The following is an 18774-nucleotide window of genomic DNA, read 5'->3' as shown; positions in this document are numbered from 1 at the left end:
TGTGGCTGTGGCAAAGTGCAAAGCCAGCAGTTCCTCTTTGGGACTTGAGCCTGTTACAAACTTGTGACACAGTTCTTTAAGAAACTCAGAAGGAGCACTTGGCCAAGAAGCCAGGGATTAGGGACTGGTCCAGATCCTATGACTCAGTTGTGTGACCTTAGCCAGGCTTGACCTTGGCTTCCCTCCTGTCCCCTATGAGATGGACATGGACACTTACCCAATCTGCCACCTCCAGGTCCATCACATGGATAATGGGATGTGAGAGCACTCTGAAAAAAAATATAGTGGTTTCACCGCTAGGGGAAGTCTCATTATCATGGAGAGTTTGGATTTCCTGCTTGGTATGGTTAGGAAGACATTTGGGGCCTGGGGCCATTTTCTCTGAGGTACCTTAGTGTTCTGTTTCCTTTCCTCTTCAATAGATTAGTGGGATTGTCCACATGAACAAAGTGTTCTACACGACTGGATGGAGTAAGAGAATCACTTATTACACGTGAGTAGCCAGGGTACAGGGCTTCCCTGATTTGGCTCAGACAGTAAAGAATCTGCCTGCAACGTAGGAGACCCGAGTTCAATCCCTTGGATGGGAAGATCCTCTGGAGAAGGAAATGGCAACCCACTCCAGTATTCTCGCCTGGAGAATTCCATGGACAGAGGAGCCTGGCGGGCTACAGTCCACAGGGTTGCAAAGAGTCGGACATGACTGAGCGCGGAAATCACTGCCAGTGGCCAGGGCGCACGTGGGGGGTAAGGGCAGCTGGCCCTTCTTTCTTTACTAAAGATGGGCTCCTCCATCCCTAACGTTGCTGGCGGCTGGAACACCAAGCAGGAAATTAGTGCAGGGTGAGGTTTACTGCTTCGTCCTCTCATCTGTCCACTTATTCATCACTCCATGAGGCCAACAGGCTTTGTACTAGGTGCTGGGAATGGATATAAGCAAGAACATGAAGTCTCCATCCTCCTGGAACTCAGACACTAATCAAATAACTTAATTTATAATGATAGTCTGTTCAGTGCTATGAAAAAAACAATACAGGTTTCTATGGGGAGGGGACAAAATCTGATCTAGTGTCAGGGGCCATCAGAAAAGGGTCATCTGAGGTGTCATGAGTGGAGTGGGATCTGAAGAGTGAGCAGGAGAGGTCTTAGAGAAGCAGTGAGGGGCTGGGGACAGGAGCGACATTATAGGCAGAGGAATAGCAAGTGTAGGGTCCCGTCCTCTTCAGAGAGCCTTTCTAGGGTCATGATTTCCCCTTCTTTCAGCCTGAGGTCTTACTCAGGTGTCTGAAGGGGGCGAATCTGTAAGATTAGTGTATGTGAAGCCCCTAGGACCAGGCCTTTACAGCAGGCACATAGCAGATGCTCAGTTAATGCAGTCAGCCGGGCAGAACTCCAACTCTGCTCTACGCCTCCTCTGGAGGGGTCCTCCTCTGGGTCAGAGCTTGGAATCCCAGAGGCTTGGATGTTCTTCTCCCAGGATACCAATAAGGCTGAGCGCTCCACCCTCCTGCCTCCGGGCACGTGTGCAGGTTCCACAAGATCAAGCCGGTGCTCTTATGCCACCACTGGCAGACCTTCCACACGGAGGATGTCCTAAGCATGGCCAAGTACCAGAACCAGTTCATCGCCACCTCCTCCTACAACGGGGACATCCTGTTCTGGAACATCGGCACCTTCAGGCCCATCCTCAATTTCAACGCCTCTCAGAGCCCCTTGCCCTTGCTGCCCAAGAGGGTACAGTCAGCAGAAGCATGCTGTCTTCTTCGTGCTCTCTTAGCTGTGGGCCAGAACCATGTAGGGCTGGGGAGTGGGTCAGGGACACCCTGGGAGGTGGAACGGAGTGATGGTGACTTGTTCTGAAGGAGTTTGGGAGCTAGGGAGGTAGGTGGTAGTTCTTATAATTATTCTCATTTGACACATGAGGAAACAGGCACAGAGACGTTAAGTATCTCTCCTGAGGTCACACAGCCATCAAGTAATAGATCCAAATCCAGGCTGTCTGACTCCAGAGCCTTGTGGCTCTAATCCTAGTCTCCCGAGGAGATTACTGTCTCTTTGAAGGTGGCTCACATTGACCCATCACTACTACAGATTACTGCTCTGGGCTCACTGGGCTCTTGGTAGGACTTGGGAAGCCCCCACAGTCTCTGAATGACTGTATCTTTGTGGATTAAAGCTGGAAGGGACCTTTGGGGTCACCCTGTCCAGTAGTTTTCCAAACTTGTGGAGAGAGGCTTAGAGGCTATTACAGCAGCTTCTCCAGGACGCTTCAGCTTTTTGTGTATTTTACACTTTGGAGTTTCCCTTCAGACTAAAAACTACTTCAAAAATACTTGGGAAGCACTGTCCACTTACAGTTGGGGAGACCGAGTCCTTCCTGGACACTGTCCCCTGCCCGTGGGTGCCCCGGGGACAGGCTTCTAAGCTTTGGTTCAATGCTGTTAAGGGTACAGGGTTTCTGGGAAGCAAGCCCAACACACCCGGAGGGCCCTGTGGTGTTGGCTTTGGGCAGGGAGGCCTCCCTTCCAACCGGGACGCTGCAATGCCTCATGGGGCTCCCTCCCATGCACAGGTGAAGGATGTGAACGACTGTGTGTTCGATAGCCACAGGCCCAGCAAGCCCTGCATCGAGCAGGAGAAGTGGGCTTACAAACTGCACCTACAGCCCCCAGGCCTTCGCACGAGGGCCATGGTCGATGCCAACCTGCGACGGAACCTGATGTCGGCGCCTCCAGTGATGAGACACCCCAGAGACAAGGAGCCGGCCAAGCCGGTGCCCCTGAAGGTGGCCGCCCCATGTCCCCACCACCCAAGGAGGCGCCTTGGCCAGGCCCGGGTGGGGTCCCTTCCGATTAGGCCCATTGCTGCCTCGGGCCTGGGCCCAGTCTCTTCCAGGAGCACGGCCAGTACAGACCTAGTGTCTGCAGGCTCGAGGGTCAAGGGTACAGCTGAAGTTCAAGCCTTTCTCTGTCCTTGGGCTCCCATCACCCAGGCAAAGATGAGCCACCATGCCTCCTGCCCCAGAGAACGAGCTGTGGGGGTCTGAAGCCCAGAGGCAGCCACCACTTCCCTCCTCCTCTGAGTCCTGGCCTCTGCCCCAGGTTAACCTCCCCAGGCTTGTCTGACAGCCCTGTTCTGGAGCGGGGGAGTTGGAAGGAAGAGCAGGGGGTATCTACTGTCTCCTGCTGACTCAGCGTGCATTGGCCTCTGACCCTCAGCCACGAAGACCGTTATCTCCAGTGAGAGGCTTGAGGGACCAGTCAGATTGTCTCAGCACCTGCAGTCTAATTCCCATTCTGGAGAGCTGGGCCTCAGTGAGAAACCCCACCTTCCCCAGACACAGAGAGCTTGTGAGGCACAGGGCAGTCTGAACCTCAACCCACATAATCTGCTGGATACATGCACACCTGTCACTCTGAGGCTCTCAGACCATCCTTGAAGTGTCAGGGTTGTATAACTACATACACAGCCCTTGATCCTCACCTCTAGCCAGAGTGTCTTTCCCAGGATGAAGGAGGGGGCTTCCCCAGAAGCCAACTGTGCTCTCTGCCCTGAAAGCAGAAGCTGCCGGTAACTTAAACCTGAGATTCTCCAGCGTTGGAGTGTCTTTATGCCCAGGATCCTTTGAACACCCAGCTGTATCTTTTGGGGGGAGGTGTCCACTCTTTCAGCATTTGCCTCTGTCTCTGTTCCCCAGAGATTGTCTCAAGCTGAACTGGGAGGCCCATTTTTTTTTTTTTTTCCAGAAACCTCTCAGTGCTAGCAGCCTCAGTCAGTCAAGATTATCCCTTGACAGACACTCAACTCTCAAAGAGGCTGAAAGGAAAAAAGCAGACTTCCAGAAGAAGCTGTTGCTGCAGTCCAATGCATCGGTGGAGAAGGTTGGCCATGTTCAGGCAGGGGCTGGGTTGTGAGCCAGGGGCTGGACAGTTGGGATGCAGACTGGAGATGTGGCACCTGGGGGTCTGGGAGCCCAGCCTCGTTCTCCCAGGACCTGGAGAAGCCTGTTGGACGTGATGGCAGTGCTCAGGATCTTGGCTACAGGGCTGCCATTTGGGGGGTGTCCCCAGTGTGTGGGGCTGTCCAGGGAGGGGAGCAGTGTTCCTTCCTGGTTGGGGGGCTGGACTGGGAGGTAGGAGATGAGGCATGTTCAGAACCCACTGGTGAAATGCCCTCCTGAATTTTGCGTGATGCGTGAGTGGGGATTGGGTTATCTCTGTTCTTCCTCCTCCTGTACCTTCCCCCTTTCTGAGCTTGGACACGTCTCCCTCTGCTGTCACCCCTGGGTAAGGTGACCTCTAAGGCCCCTTCCAGGTTTAATCTGAAATAATAGGGTAATTCTATATGGGTCCCCTAGGCTCCTACCATGAGCCCAATGAGAATATAATTAATAGCTGTAGGTTGCAGCAGGGCTGCTCCATGGCCCAGTTTCTGGGACTCAAGAACAGGGGAGCAGTGTCCTGTGGGACTGGGTCCTGTGGAATGGAGCAGAGAGCTACCAGGGGCTGGACCTTCTCTCCTTCAGGTTCTGAATGTGCTTTCCTCTGTTTTTAAAAACATGGCTTAAAAAAACCCTCCAAAACTTAAAAAAGTAGTATTGGTTAAAAAAATAGAAATATGTGTAAAGCAAAAAATAAAAGGTCCATGTTTCTCACTGTGTACTCCGTCTCATCCCCCAACAGTGGTCGCAATCACTATGAAAAGGTTGGTTTAGCTTTGTCTTTTTTTTTTTTTTTTTTAGGGAAGTGATGTTAAATTATATAGCTACGTGCATTTGCTTTTAAAATTTAACTATATTATGGATATGTTTTCTCCTTAGTGATTTGGATTCAGCTTATTCCTTTGTTAGGTTAAAAAATTATTTTCTTAAATCTACATTTCTTTAATAGTACATGAGTCTGCCTTTGTCCTCACACTAAGCCGGTCCTAGACATCAGCCTTGTCTTCATTTCTGCCAGTTTGATACGTGGAAAATATTGTCTTTTGATATTTCTTTGGTTATTTGTGATGCTGAGCTTTTTGTATTTTTGTTAGACAGTTGCATAGACTGAAGACAGTGGCATAAATGCATATTCATATCCTTTTCCATTCTTTTTTGTGTTAATTTCTTGGAGCTGTCTATATGTTCTGGAAATGAATCCTTTGCCTGTTGTGTCTTGGAGATATTTTCACCTCATCAGCCTTCAGGGTGTCACATTGAGGTTTTAACTTTTTTTTTAATTAGTTAATTAGTTTTATTTTTGGTTGCTCTGGGTCTCCATTGCTGTGCACAGGCCTTTCTCTAGATGCAGTAAGCAGAGGCTACTCTTGGGTGAGGTGCACAGGCTTCTCACTGCGTAGGCTTCTCTTGTTGCACAGCGTGGGCTCTAGGGCACGCAGCTTCAGTGGTTCCGACTCCTGGAGACTAGAGCACGGGCTGAGTGGTTGTGGCGTGTGGCTGAGTTGCTTCACGGCATGTAGAATCTTCCCGGACTAGGGACCGAACCCTGGCATCTCACTGTACAAATATATCAAGGGGAACGAGTTTGTTTTCTGCATCATTCTGAGTTGAGTACAGGTCTTTAGAAAAATCTTGTTTGAGCCTTCAGTTCAGTTCAGTTGTTCAGTCGTGTCTGACTCTTTGCGACCCCATGAATCGCAGCACGCCAGGCCTCCCTGTCCATCACCAACTCCCGGAGTTCACCCAGACTCATGTCCATCGAGTCAGTGATGCCATCCAGCCATCTCATCCTCTGTCGTTCCCTTCTCCTCCTGCCCCCAATCCCTCCCAGCTTCAGAGTCTTTTCCAATGAGTCAACTCTTTGCATGAGGTGGCCAAAGTACTGGAGTTTCAGCTTTAGCATCATTCCTTCCAAAGAAATCCCAGGGCTGATCTCCTTCAGAATGGACTGGTTGGATCTCCTTGCAGTCCAAGGGACTCTCAAGAGTCTTCTCCAACACCACAGTTCAAAAGCATCAATTTTTCGGCACTCAGCCTTCTTCACAGTCCAACTCTCACATCCATACATGACCACAGGAAAAACTATAGCCTTGACTAGACGAACTTTTGTTGGCAAAGTAATGTCTTTGCTTTTGAATATGCTATCTCGTTGGTCATAATTTTCCTTCCAAGGAGTAAGCGTCTTTTAATTTCATGGCTGCAGTCACCATCTGCAGTGATTTTGGAGCTCCAAAAAATAAAGTCTGACACTGTTTCCACTGTTTCCCCATCTATTTGCCATGAAGTGATGGGACCGGATGCCATGATCTTCGTTTTCTGAATGTTGAGCTTTAAGCCAACTTTTTCACTCCCCACTTTCACTTTCATCAAGAGGCTTTTTAGCTCCTCTTCACTTTCTGCCATGGAGAAGGCAATGGCACCCCACTCCAGTACTCTTGCCTGGAGAATCCCAGGGATGGGGAAGCCTGGTGGGCTGCCGTCTATGGGGTCGCACAGAGTCGGACACAACTAAAGTGACTTAGCAGCAGCAGCAGCAGCACTTTCTACCATAAGGGTGGTGACGTCTGCATATCTGAGGTTATTGATATTTCTCCCGGCAGTCTTGATTCCAGCTTGTGTTTCTTCCAGTCCAGCGTTTCTCATGATGTACTCTGCATATAAGTTAAATGAGCAGGGTGACAATATACAGCCTTGACGTACTCCTTTTCCTATTTGGAACCAGTCTGTTGTTCCATATCCAGTTCTAACTGTTGCTTCCTGACCTGCATATAAATTTCTCAAGAGGCAGGTCAGGTGGTCTGGTATTCCTGTCTTCATTCGGTAGCCGTTCATTGATCTATTATGATGTGTCAGGCAGTGTCATATGGGATAAAGTCATGAACAAAAAAGATACAAATCCCAGTCCTTGGGGAGCTCATAGTCTGGCCAAACGTTCCTAGTCACCAACTGGGTAGGTAAGGTGGTATTCCATCACTGTTCTCACTGGGCGTCTAGGAAACTGGGGGACCAGGTGGGTGTGGCTCCTTGCCCAGGCATCTCAGCACTGTGCCACAGGGGAGCTCCGGCTCCCAGCACCCCTGAGCGGGTTCGCCTCTCTCGCACAGATAATCTTCTTACAGACCAGGCCTCGCCTGCCACACTCGGCTGCCTTGCTGAGCAGCTGCATGGACGGTTACATCTATGCCTGGTCCATCCACGGGAGCGGAGGCCTGCTGGGCAAGTTCCCTGTGGACTCTGTAGACGAGGGGGACGTGGTTGTGGGTGCCATGGCCACGGATCAAAATGACTGGATTCTTGTCACAGGGGATTGCAAAGGGTGCATCAAGGTGAGAAAGAACTGGCCCTGGGATCGAGGGGCTGGCCTGAGCCATGCTCTGGCCTCCTCTTTGCCATCGGTGGTCCTCGCCCCATCCCTATGTCCTCTGGGCACTTGATTCACTTGTAACACAGTGGGTGGTGGGGTGGGTTCCCTCAGAGTCCTCTCCTGCCCTCGTGGGCCCAGGGAAGTGAAAGAGGGTTTGATCAGGGGGTCCCCCGCCCAGAAGCCTTCCTGTGGGTCCTGTGCTTTAGAATTCTCTTCCTGCTGCTCCCTCACCCCCAGCTGTGCCTCTGATCTGTGATCAGCTGTCTCAGGAGCTGATTTTGTGCTTTGTGGTGATGTGGGGTGTGAATGTTCCATCACTGGGTCTGTCACACTCTCCCTGTATGCTAGCTAAAGGTCTGGCCTAGAAGATGCCATGGTCCCCTCGGGGGTGTGGGTAAGAACCAGCCCCCTGCAGTGAAGAGAAATGGTCTGGGGGGGACCCTCAGAGTGAGTCGGTGTTGGGGGTCAGGGAGTGCTGGGCTACTAATCCATGCTTTGTGTCTAGATCTGGGACATCAAGGATTACTGTGCACATTCTGACAAGCAGACAAACCATCCTAGTGAGATCAACAAGTTTCGGTTCTTAATTTCTGAACGGATTCAGGTCAGCCTCCCAAACTACAGTCCCCCGGAGGAGAAGAAGGTAGGATGATTACTGGGCAATTGCTGAGAAAAGTGCCTCTGAGCCCCGCCAATGAGTTGGGACCATGGGTCCCACACTGAGATTAGGAATCTTCCATGTTTTCCGTCCAAGGTTGTCTGATTGATGTGGAAAAGGTTTTCTGCTCACCAGAAGTCACTATTAACCAGTGAAACATAAGTATGCACACACCAAACACACTCACGTGCACACACATGTATACACGTACACACATATGCATACCTTCCATGGGCTTTGATCTTTGCAATGAAGGCCCTGAGGTCATAAATTCCTTTAAAAAGTAATGAAAATATTTATGTATTTTCTTGAGTAGGTAATGCATTTGCGTGTGTGCTAAGTCGCTTCAGTCGTGTCCCAGTCTTTGTGACTCTATGGACGTAGCCTGCCAGGTTTCTCTGTCCTTGGGATTTTTTAGGCAAGAATACTGGAGTGGGTTGCCATGCCCTCCTGCAGGGGATCTTCTCAACCCAGGGATCGAACCCACGTGTCTTTTGTCTCCTGGCGGGTTCTTTACCAATAAGGCCATGTTGGGAAGCCCAGATAATGCATCTACGTAGCTCAGAAATCACTGGATATTTCCCCGATGACTAGTGAATTTGAGCACCTTTTCCTTAGTTGTCAGGAAAATGTAAATTAAAACCCAAAGGTGATATCACTGCTTATCTACCAGAATGACTAAAACTGAAATGACAGGCAATGCCAAATATTGGCAAGAATATAGGTCAACTGGTGATAACCAATCTAAAATTGCTTATTTTGATGGTTGTAACTCTGAATATATGAAAAGCCACCGAAGCCAGCACTTTAAATAGGTACGTTGTGTGTGAATTGTATTTCAATAAAACTGTGTTTAAAAGTTATAGAAACAATAGGACAAATATTCTTTTTTGGTTTTGTTTTTTTTTTTAACGAATCTTTGTTTGTAATTGTTTATCTACACATCTGGTAATTTATCCCAAGGAAGTAGTATGTAAAAGGACGTCAATCTAAGGCCTTTAATGCTACTGCCGTACTGCATTCCAGAAAGTTTATGTAGGTTTTCACTTTATTAGTTTGTTTTGCTTTATCCTTGACAGCATAAAGTTTTTATCATTAACAGTATTTATCTGAGTGAGCACCCCCTGATAGATATAGAAGGCATTCAATAAATAAATGTTTAAAGTGAAAAAAAAACCTTTTACTGATTTTTAGATATAAACAGTTTCTTTTGATTTTCTGAAAATATCTTTGCTTATATTGACATCTGTCCTTATTTTATTGGCTATATATATTTTGTGAATTACCTCTTCATGTCCTTGGTCCAGTTTTCTTTTGTGGTGACCATCTTTTATAAATGATGTACAATCATCTTAAAACATATTAAAAGACATTAACTCATTGCCTGTCATATGTATTACAAACATCCCCTCCCCCCAGGTTGTCATTTGCCTTTTAATTTATGATGAGTTTTAAATTACAACATATTTTTTGGTGGTCAATTTTTCTTCCCATTGTGATATTTCCTGTCGCTTATCACTTCCTTATCAGAGATAATAGTCATTCTTTCTCTTCAATATTTTATGGTTTCATTAAAAAGGATTCTTCAACCCTTCTAGTGTTTACTTATAAGACAATGATTTAAGTTTCACTACTTAGTTTATCAGGAATTCCAACACTGTTGATTGAATCCTGTTCTCTATCACCACCAATTTCCTACCATTCTTGTTATCAACGTTTTAAATATATATTTGGGTTGGTTTCTGAGATATTGTCTTCCATTGTCTAGTTTTTATTACTGTGATGTAACATACTCGAGTATGATAAAACATGTCCTCCTTCATTAATTTTGTTTTATTTGAAAATAGTCTTGGATATTTACACTCATTTTCCAATTAAGTAGGATTTTATTCTTTCATAGTACACTGTGATATATCACTCCATTTCTCACTATTCCATGCCTGATGCCCAACTAAATATCTTGAAAGAAAGACCTGGGTTCTTGTCTAGCCCCATCGCTTTCTAGCTGTGTGGTTCTGGGCTGATTACTGAATGTTTCTGACTCTCACTTCTCTCCTCTCTGCAGTGGTGAGACTCATACACATCCCATAAGGTTATTCTGATGTGCAAACGAAAAAATCTGTACACAGGAAGCGGGCAAGCAATACAACAATATGCATTTTTTTTTTTTTAATGATTTTACTGAAGGGACCAGTGAGGGCCAGAGAAGTGCTTGGATTTACGTAAGGTCACCAGAAAGTTCATGTGGGGGTGTATCTAGAACTAGAACTGTGGCCCATGTCCCAGCTCCTTCCAGAAGCCTCTGCTACCTCCATCCCTGGGTGCTCTCTGCTGAGCCAGCGTCTTGGGAGTTTAATTAATTCTCTTGCACTGTCCCCTGTAGGTGGAGGCCGGCCAGACCATTTCCCTGGTTCCACCCCAGCTTCTGATTAGCTGGAAGGCCCATTTGGATAGTGTGGCAGACATCCTATATGTGGACAGCCTCCAGCTGGTTATAAGTGCTGGCCAGGACCGGGACGTCAAGGCTTGGAAACTCTCTGGTGACGCCATTGGTACGGACGGTCCTGCTGAAGCTCAGTCATGCACCATGGCCCTTCCTGGCCCTGACCCTGTTAGAACACAAGCTGGCATAAACCTCATATCCCATGGGGTGGGAGTTTCAGACCACAGCAGCTGTCTTTCCTCAAATAGTATCACAAGGTGTGAGTCTGTCCAATTGTCCATTCAGCAGTCTGTCCATCCGCTCATTCACTCATCTGCTCAACACTATTTGCCTTTGCATATCAGATCATATATCTGATAAGGTACAGTCCATTTACTTTTTAAAAATAAACTTAATTCTTGAGGTATAACATATGTAATGAAAAGCCCACAAACCAAAAGTATTCTCAGCTTAGTGAATTTTCAGGAGGTAAACGTATAGCCGTATAACCATCATTGTATCAAGAAACAGAACATCACCAGGACTCAGGGCTTCCCTCACCTCCCGACCCACTGTCTCTACCAACACCTTTCCAAAAGTCACCACTGTTCTGGTTCCTAAATCCAAAGCTTATATTAGTCTCACTTTGAACTTTGTCTAAATGGAATCATTTGATAGTTTCTCCTTTGTGTCTGGCTTCTTTCTTTCAAACACCATATGTTTGTGCCATTCAGCCATTCGTTGACTGTAGCAGCTCATTCATTCTTACTGCTGAGTGGTATTCTGTTGTTGATACCGTACTTTGTCTATCTGTGCTATTGTTGGTGGGCATTAGGACTATTGTAGGCTATTAAACGGAGAAGGCAATGGCACCCCACTCCAGTACTCTTGCCTGGAAAATCCCATGGACGGAGGAGTCTGGTGGGCTTCAGTCCATGGGGTCGCTAAAAGTCAGACACGACTGAGCGACTTCACTTTCACTTTTCACTTTCATGCATTGGAGAAGGAAATGGCAACCCACTCCAGTGTTCTTGCCTGGAGAATCCCAGGGACAGGGGAGCCTGGTGGGCTGCCATCTATGGCGTCGCACAGAGTCGGACACGACTGAAGCGACTTAGCAGTAGCAGCAGCAGGCTATTAAAAACAAACACTGCTGTGAACACCCTCATACAGGTTTTTTTTTGAACAAGTGTATGCATTTCTGTTAGATATGTATTTATAATGGAATTGCTGAACCACAGAGTATACACATTCAGTGTCAGTAGATGCTTTAAACTATCTTTCAAAGTGCTCACCAGTTTTCACTCTTTCACCAGCTGCATACAGCGGCTCTTACTGAGTCATAACTTTGTGACCGCTTGATATCGTCATTGCATTAAATTTTAGCCATTTTGGTGAATATGTAGTGGCATTTTATTGCGGTTTTAATTTGAATCCCTGATGAGTAGAGGTTGAATATCTATTTATGTATTTATTGATCATATGTTTATTGATCAATTGTATATTTTATAGTTGTCCCATATCTCTCATTCTCTCTTCTGTTCTTTACATTTTTTTTTTTCCTGTCTCTGCATTCCATTTTGAATATTTTCTACTGACCTGCCTTCCAGTTCGTTAATCTTGTCTCCTATGTGCAGCCTGCTATTAAATCCATCCAGATACTGTATTTTTTAGTTCTAGAACACTCATTTGATTTTTTCTACAAATGTCGATTAATAGTTGAAATTCTGCTTCTTTTCCTCCATTCTATTCATATTTTCCTTTATTTTATTTAACATTTTTACAACAGTTGTTTTAAAGTATTTACCTATTAACTCCAATGTCTGAATTATCTGTGAGTCTGATTCTAATGCCTATTTCTTCTTTTGATTATTGGTTATATTTTCCTGCATTTTCACATGTCATGTATAGAAAAACTCCATGAAACCAAACCGAACAAAAACCCAACCCAAATCAAGCTGAACTTTCCTGAACTTTGTAGAAAAGAAACTGCAAAGACTGAAGCTGATATGATTTTCCTCCAGTGCGTTGCTCTTTCCTCTGCATAGCGCTTCTCGTCTCAGTGCGGTTAGGAAGTGAGCTGGGTTGGGGCTAGATTGTAGCTCCAGAAGCCCTAGTTTACTTCTGGGTTCAGCTGATTCCAGGGTAAAGCCTGTTGTGTTTGCTGTTGGCTTCTTCCTCCAGTGAGACTCTTGACTCCTAGTGAGCTCATTCTGTCTTTCTAGCCCAACCCTCAGAACTTAAGCAATTGCAGGCCCTGATCTTCTTTCCACGTGGCGACCGCTCATTTGTCCTATGATCTCTAAGTCTGTTTTTGTTTGTTTCATTTGTCTGTTTCGTTTTTTAGATTATATAACTGAGATCATGAGGCATTTGTCTTTCTTTAACTTGTTTTACTTAACACAGTACTTTCCAGAGCCACCCGTGTTGTCACAAATGGCAAGACTTCTCTTTTTTTATGACTGAGTCATATTCTCTAAGCTCTCCTGTAGGGAAAACAACCATGCCTTTGGGACTCCACTAGACTTAATCTGTCATGCCAGCCAGATTGGCTCTTAGAAACTCTGCTGGTTTCCCTATCTTTGGGTATCTTTCTTCTGCTAAACGGAGCCTGATTCTCATTCACCATGTGTCCATACTCAGAAAATTGCTCCCAGAGAAAAAAGCAGTTCCCAATTTTAGTTCTTCTGGGAAGGACTCTTTCCTTTCTGTAATTTGGTTTGTCTAGTCTTCTTTGCTTCTATAGCTCTCCAGTGATTTTTTTAAATACAGTTTTTAGAAGTTCCTTTCCATTTACAGTTATTACAAAATATTGGCTGAATTCCCTGTGTTGGGCAGCGTACATCCTTGAGCCTGTCTTACACCTATAGTTTGTACCTCCCCGCTGGTAATCACTAGTTTGTTCTCTATGTCTGTGAGTCTGCTTATTTTTTATTATATTCATCAATTGGTTCTATTTTTTAGATTCCACTTATAAGCGATATAATGTTTGTCTTTGACTGACTGATTATTTCACTAGGTTCATTCTTGTTGCCACAAACGGTGAAATTTTGTTTTTTCTTTATGACTGAGTAGCTTTCAGTCATAAAGTAGCTTTTTACATATCAATTATATGTATTGATATACATACCACATCTTCTTAGGTTGCTTCCGTATCTTGGCAATTATAAATAAAGCTGCTATGAGCATTGGGCTGTATCTTTTTGATTTCTTTTTGCATGTATACCCAGGAGTGGAGTTGTTGGATTGTATGGTAGTCCTATTTTTAGTTTTGGAGAACCCCCTATGCTGTTTTTCACAGCGGCCGCACTCATTTACATTCCCACAAATAGTGTACAGGGTTCCTTTTGTTCCAGATCCTCGCCAACATTCATTATCTGTGTTCTTTTTGATGATCACCATTCTCATTGGTGTGAGGTGATATCTTATTCTTCTCCAGTGATTTGTAAAAATATGACTTTGTAACACATCTGCTTTGGTTTTCTTAATTAAAAAGAATTCTGCAGCATGAAAATGGCCTACAACTCACTATGCCCTGCCCAGAAGTAGGACTCATATTTCTCTATTCTTACTACCTACTTTCTACCCCAGCCCTGATCCTCCACAGACCCATTCCTAATTTCACATCTGATAGGTGGCTGATAGATGCCTGTAGTCTTGCACCATTGCCATTTTATGTGTGAGCCACTTAAAGCCCATCTGAGGACTATTCAGTCATTGCCATAGAACCTTCTCCATCTTAGCCTATATGTGGGGCAGGATGCTTTAGGCCTGAACTCCAAGTATATCCTAGGCTTAGGGTCTGACTCCTCCAGATATTTGCCAAGTAGCTAGCATAATGCCTGGGATATGTTGGGCATAGTTAGGTGTAGGCCAGGAATAAGGGATTGCTGGCTGCCTCTTGAGGGTGGGTGGTGAGGGACAGAGTGTTTAGAGGAGGGAGTGGCTGGCCAGTCCTTGCTACTGAACTGGGTCTGGTTAAATCACAGGGACGTTTGGCTTGAGTGTTTGGAAAAGGCTGCAGGATACCCCAATGATGACTGATGGCGAACTAAATGAAAGATTAAAGAAGGAGGGTGACTTCTTCGACCCCAATGAGAAGACCTTCCATCTAGAGCTGCAGTGAGTTATCACAATGGTCACTAGTCAGTCACTGGTCAACTGGTTAACTCTGGTCTGGATCCCAGGAGCTCCCCCTTGTAGGGTAGTGCTGGGCATATGCAGGCAGGGCCTTCAGAATGTCACAGGCATGGGAATTGCAGGTGACTTGACTCTACAGGTGGTGGCTGTGGCCTCAGAGCCCGAGGCTCCGTACTAGCCCAGATCAGCTGTAAGATTGAGCAGTGAAAACCAGAAAATATAAAACCCAAGTCCTTAGATGGGGACCCTGCTCCAGAATCAGGGCCCCTGCTGGGACAGCCCAGGGTTCTGGTCTTGACATATGTGTTATTTCTCTGAGTTGGGGGAGGCAGGTTGCTTGCTACCTGTTCTTTCCTCTACAGGTTCCTCCTCCACCTGTGCTCTATCCCTATTCCTGACCAAGTCTCAGATAAATTTTTTGTTGTTCAGTTGCTAAGTCATGTCCAACTCTTTGCGACCCCATGAACTGCAGCACACCAGGCTTCCCAGTTCTTCACTATCTTCCAGAGTTTGCTCAAACTCATGTCCATTGAGTCAGTGGTGCTATCCAACCATCTCATCCTCTGTTGTCCCCTTCTCCTCCTGCCTTCCATCTTTCCCAGCATCAGGGTCTTTTCCAATGAGTCAGCGCTTTGCATCAAGTGGCCAAAATATTGGAGCTTGAGCTTCAGTATTAGTCCTTCAATGAATATTCAGGACTGATTTCCTTTAGGATTGACTGGTTTGATCTCCTTGCATCCCAGGGACTCTCAAGAGTCTTCTCCAGCACCACAGTTTGAAAGCATCAATTCTTTGGCACTCAGTCTTTTGAGAGATGGTCCAACTCTCACATCTGTACATGACTACTGGAAAAACCATAGCTTTGGTTGGGTCATTCAAAAAATATTTATTGACTGCCAGGTTGTGCTAGGTTCTGGACATCCAAAACTATCCAGACATAGGTCCTGCCTCAGAGAACTCCCAGTCCAATGAGGGAGATGAATATGTAACCCATGGCTACAGTTCTATGTGGTAAACAATAGGACTATTAAGACAGGCTTGGCTCAGAGGATAATCACCTGACTGGGTGGAGCAAGTAAGGAAGGCTTCATAGAAGAGAGATTTTGGAGTTGGGTTTTGTCATGTAGGTAAGAGTTTGTCAGGCACCATAGAGTCCTCGTGGCTCCTATGCTCCTGTCAAGGCTTAGGCTTTTACAGTCCTATCAGGATATATCAACAAGACAGAGGCAAGGTTCCCCTTGCAGGGAGAGGAAGTTTAGGTGTTCTACAAGGGGAGGCCCAGGGGAAGTCTGGATGGGGTGTCAGGCCTCCATAGAAGAGTATGTCGGGTGGTGGGAGGTGTCGCAGGACTTGTTGGAGGCCAGGATAAGCAGGGCTTTGTTAGTGTTAATTGAACACTTGCCCACTGATGGGCCCTGGGCTGTACAGCCTCAGGGGAGGGATGAGAAGGTTGGAGAGGATCCAGCCCAGAAAGGAGAAACCTGCCTGGGGAGGGATGTCCCACCACGTGGTACAGAGGGCATCTTGTGAAGGAAAGCCCCTCACATCAGGGAGGAGCGAGATCTTGCTGAGGCCCTGATGTACCAGCGGCGGGAACAGGTAGTCCTCTTGGATCTGCTGAATGGGAAGGCAGACACGGAGGCTAAAGCCTGGGCCAGGCTGCAAAAGATAACCCCGATGTCCCCATGGACTGGAAAGCGCTCCCCGGAAGACATTGAGGATACCTGGTGCAAGTGGGAATCCAAGGGCAAGCAGGTGAGGCTGGCGGGGCACTGAGTGGGTAGGGAAGCCCTCAACCCTCAGCCCTGAGCCCTCGCCCTTGCCTGGGACCCCTGCAGGAGAGCAAAGTCCTGGGAGCAGCATACAAGCCCAAGGAGCGGTTGCGGAGCCCTGGACTCCTGTTCACCAACGTGCAGTATGGCTGCATGAGGCACCAGGTGAGTCAGGGTGGGGTTAGCTCCCTGAGATGCTGGGCCTAGAGGCTGGGGCTCCCACCTCCATCATGCCCACATGGCCCTCCAGTGGGAGTGAGGGGCGCACCTTTCCTTAGCAGGATTCTGGGCCATAGGCAGCTCTGGGATGAAGCTGTTCTGGCTGGTTTGTTTGCCAAGGCCCTGCTTGAGGCCATGGACACAGTTTTTGTCCTTGAGGACAAACCTCATCAAGCCTATGGGAGGAGGTTGTTTGTGGACTTGGAATCTGTTGCTCGCCTTCAAAGCATTTCCCAGAGTCTGCTTGTTTGCTGGGCTTCCCTTGTAGCTTAGTTGGTAAAGAATCTGCCTGCAGTGCAGGAGACCCCAGTTCAATCCCTGGGTCAGGAAGATCCCCTGGAGAAGGAAATGGCAACCCACTCCAGCATTCTCGCCTGGAAAATCCCATGGACAGAGGAGCCTGGTGGGCTGCGGTCCATGGGGTCTCAATGGGTGCCATTCTGGAGCAGACACAGGGCCTCACGGTGCTAGGCACACAGTCAGCAAGAGACAGAGGGAGTGGAACAGGCCTGTCCTTGGGGAGAGAAAGGGACCAGGGACTTTGGACAGACCAGCCTAGAGTCCCATCCTCCCTCTTGCTTGGGCAGATCCCAGCCTCTCTCAACCTCTTTCTCCTCCTCGGGGGATCTCCCATCCTCTGGGATGTGGACTCAAAGGCAAACCCCTGGCCCCAGGCTGGGGAGAGGCCAGTGCCAAAAAGGAACTTGGCTTCCTTGCCCTTTCCTGGAGATGGGACTCCCAGCACAGCGTGGCGAGTGCTGCTGGGAGAGGTGGGGGCATGTCTGGAGAGTTCCTTGCATTCGAGCCCCATTCAGGGTCCAGCTCGAGGCCTCATTGTGAGATGGGGATGGTCCAGCACTGACCTCACAGGACTGTTGGTAGCACCAAGAGAAGGGCCGGGGGCTGGGCCTGGTGCCCAGTGGGCTCACTGCTCGGCCGAGTGTGGTCATCACTAATGTTGCTGTTCAGTCGCTAAGTCACATCCTATTCTTTGTGGCCCCAACGACTGCAGCATTCCAGGCCTCCCTGTCCCTCCCAGGTCATCAGCAACAGGCGTGCAACTCTGGGGATGGCTCCTCTCTCAAAGGAAGCCCCCAGAGTCCGTCCTCCCTGGGAACCTGCTCTTGGCCCTTGCTGTTCTCCACGCTCCCCTGCTCTGTTCCCTGCAGATCTCACCTCAGATCTACCAGAGCCTGCGCTTCAATGAGCTGGCGTCCACCCAGAACCCTGCCTTTAAGACACAAAAAGTCCTGGACCAGCAGAGCTGGCTCACCCTCCTGGTGACCCAGCGCATCCGGAAGGACCTGGGTCCCTACAGGGACACCGTGCCTGAGCACCCGGCCAGCTCGCCCACCACCACGGCCTCCTCGCCTTCCTCACCCTCGCTGTCAGCCTCGGGCTCCGGGCTCCTGGCGTCTGGCCTGGCCCCTTCCTCATGGTCCCAGCCCTCCCGATCCTTTTTGTAGCCCCCATCCACTCCTGCACCCTGTCCTCCCCCGTGGACCTGTCCCAGGTATCCGGGCACGTCCTGCAGAGGCTGGTGTCTTCCCTGCCCCACGGCCCCTCCCTCAGGCTGCTCTCCAGGCCTCTGAAGGCCCACCTTCCATCCTCCCACATTAGGCTCTGAGGTGGCCCATCCTCTCTCCAGTCCGCCAGCAGGGCCACCAGGCTCATGAGGTCCTGTCTGTCCCTGGCTTACCCTCTGCCAGGCCCAGAGGGTACAGACCTCGCCCTGGCTCTCCCCACTCTGCCATCTGGTGAAGCCAACCTTCTTCGCCAGAGTCCTGGAGAAGAAAAATAAATGTTCTCAGATGTTGAAGCCCCACCGGCCTTGGGATTGGGCTGTGTGTCCCTCACACCTTAGGCACCAGGCTGTGTCTCTGATTTGGGGTTGTGCTCCCCTAGGCAAGGGGACGTGGGGAGGACAGTCCCTCCTCTCAGGACACCTGGTGTGGCTGGCTGGCAAGTAACAGGCCAAAGCAGGGGCAGGGGCTTCACAAGCCCTGGAGGTGCTGTGGTGGGTAGTGCGAGTGAGCGGAGAGGGGGAAGCAGCGGAGGAGAGGAGAGGAGGTCAGCCAGGCGGGTGGGACCTTGAAGACCAGGAAAACACATCTGGAGTGACTCTGAGTGAGACGGGAGCCATTGCAGGGGCTGGAGCCAGAGTGCGACATGATGGGATTGAAGCGGAGCCGAGAGGAGGCTGTTCTGAGCAGCGATGGCGGAGCTGGTCAGAGGGTGAGGGGGATGGTCAGGAGGTGA

The 18774-nt window shown here is 48.3% G+C and overlaps 1 protein-coding gene across 1 annotated transcript in view; it reads left to right on the top strand.

Annotated features, from left to right (window-relative positions):
* The window catches only part of EFCAB8 (EF-hand calcium binding domain 8), a 52231-nt gene extending 33891 nt beyond the window's left edge, over window positions 1-18340 (top strand). The window contains 11 exon segments of the mRNA XM_086332382.1: window positions 423-493; window positions 1530-1734; window positions 2573-2785; window positions 3747-3881; window positions 7045-7266; window positions 7810-7947; window positions 10346-10514; window positions 14374-14506; window positions 16075-16295; window positions 16298-16461; window positions 17685-18340. Coding sequence (XP_086188508.1) covers window positions 423-493; window positions 1530-1734; window positions 2573-2785; window positions 3747-3881; window positions 7045-7266; window positions 7810-7947; window positions 10346-10514; window positions 14374-14506; window positions 16075-16295; window positions 16298-16461; window positions 17685-17981 — 1968 coding nt within the window. The 3' untranslated portion in view covers window positions 17982-18340.
* The last annotated feature ends 434 nt before the right edge of the window (window positions 18341-18774 follow it).

This window comes from Bos grunniens, chromosome 13, assembly GCF_055505025.1.
Source record: "Bos grunniens cultivar Pamir isolate PY7600 chromosome 13, Bosgru_T2T1.0, whole genome shotgun sequence".
Lineage (NCBI taxonomy): Eukaryota > Metazoa > Chordata > Mammalia > Artiodactyla > Bovidae > Bos > Bos grunniens.
Note: the sequence above shows the minus strand (reverse complement) of the source record. Positions and strands in the feature narration are given on the sequence as shown.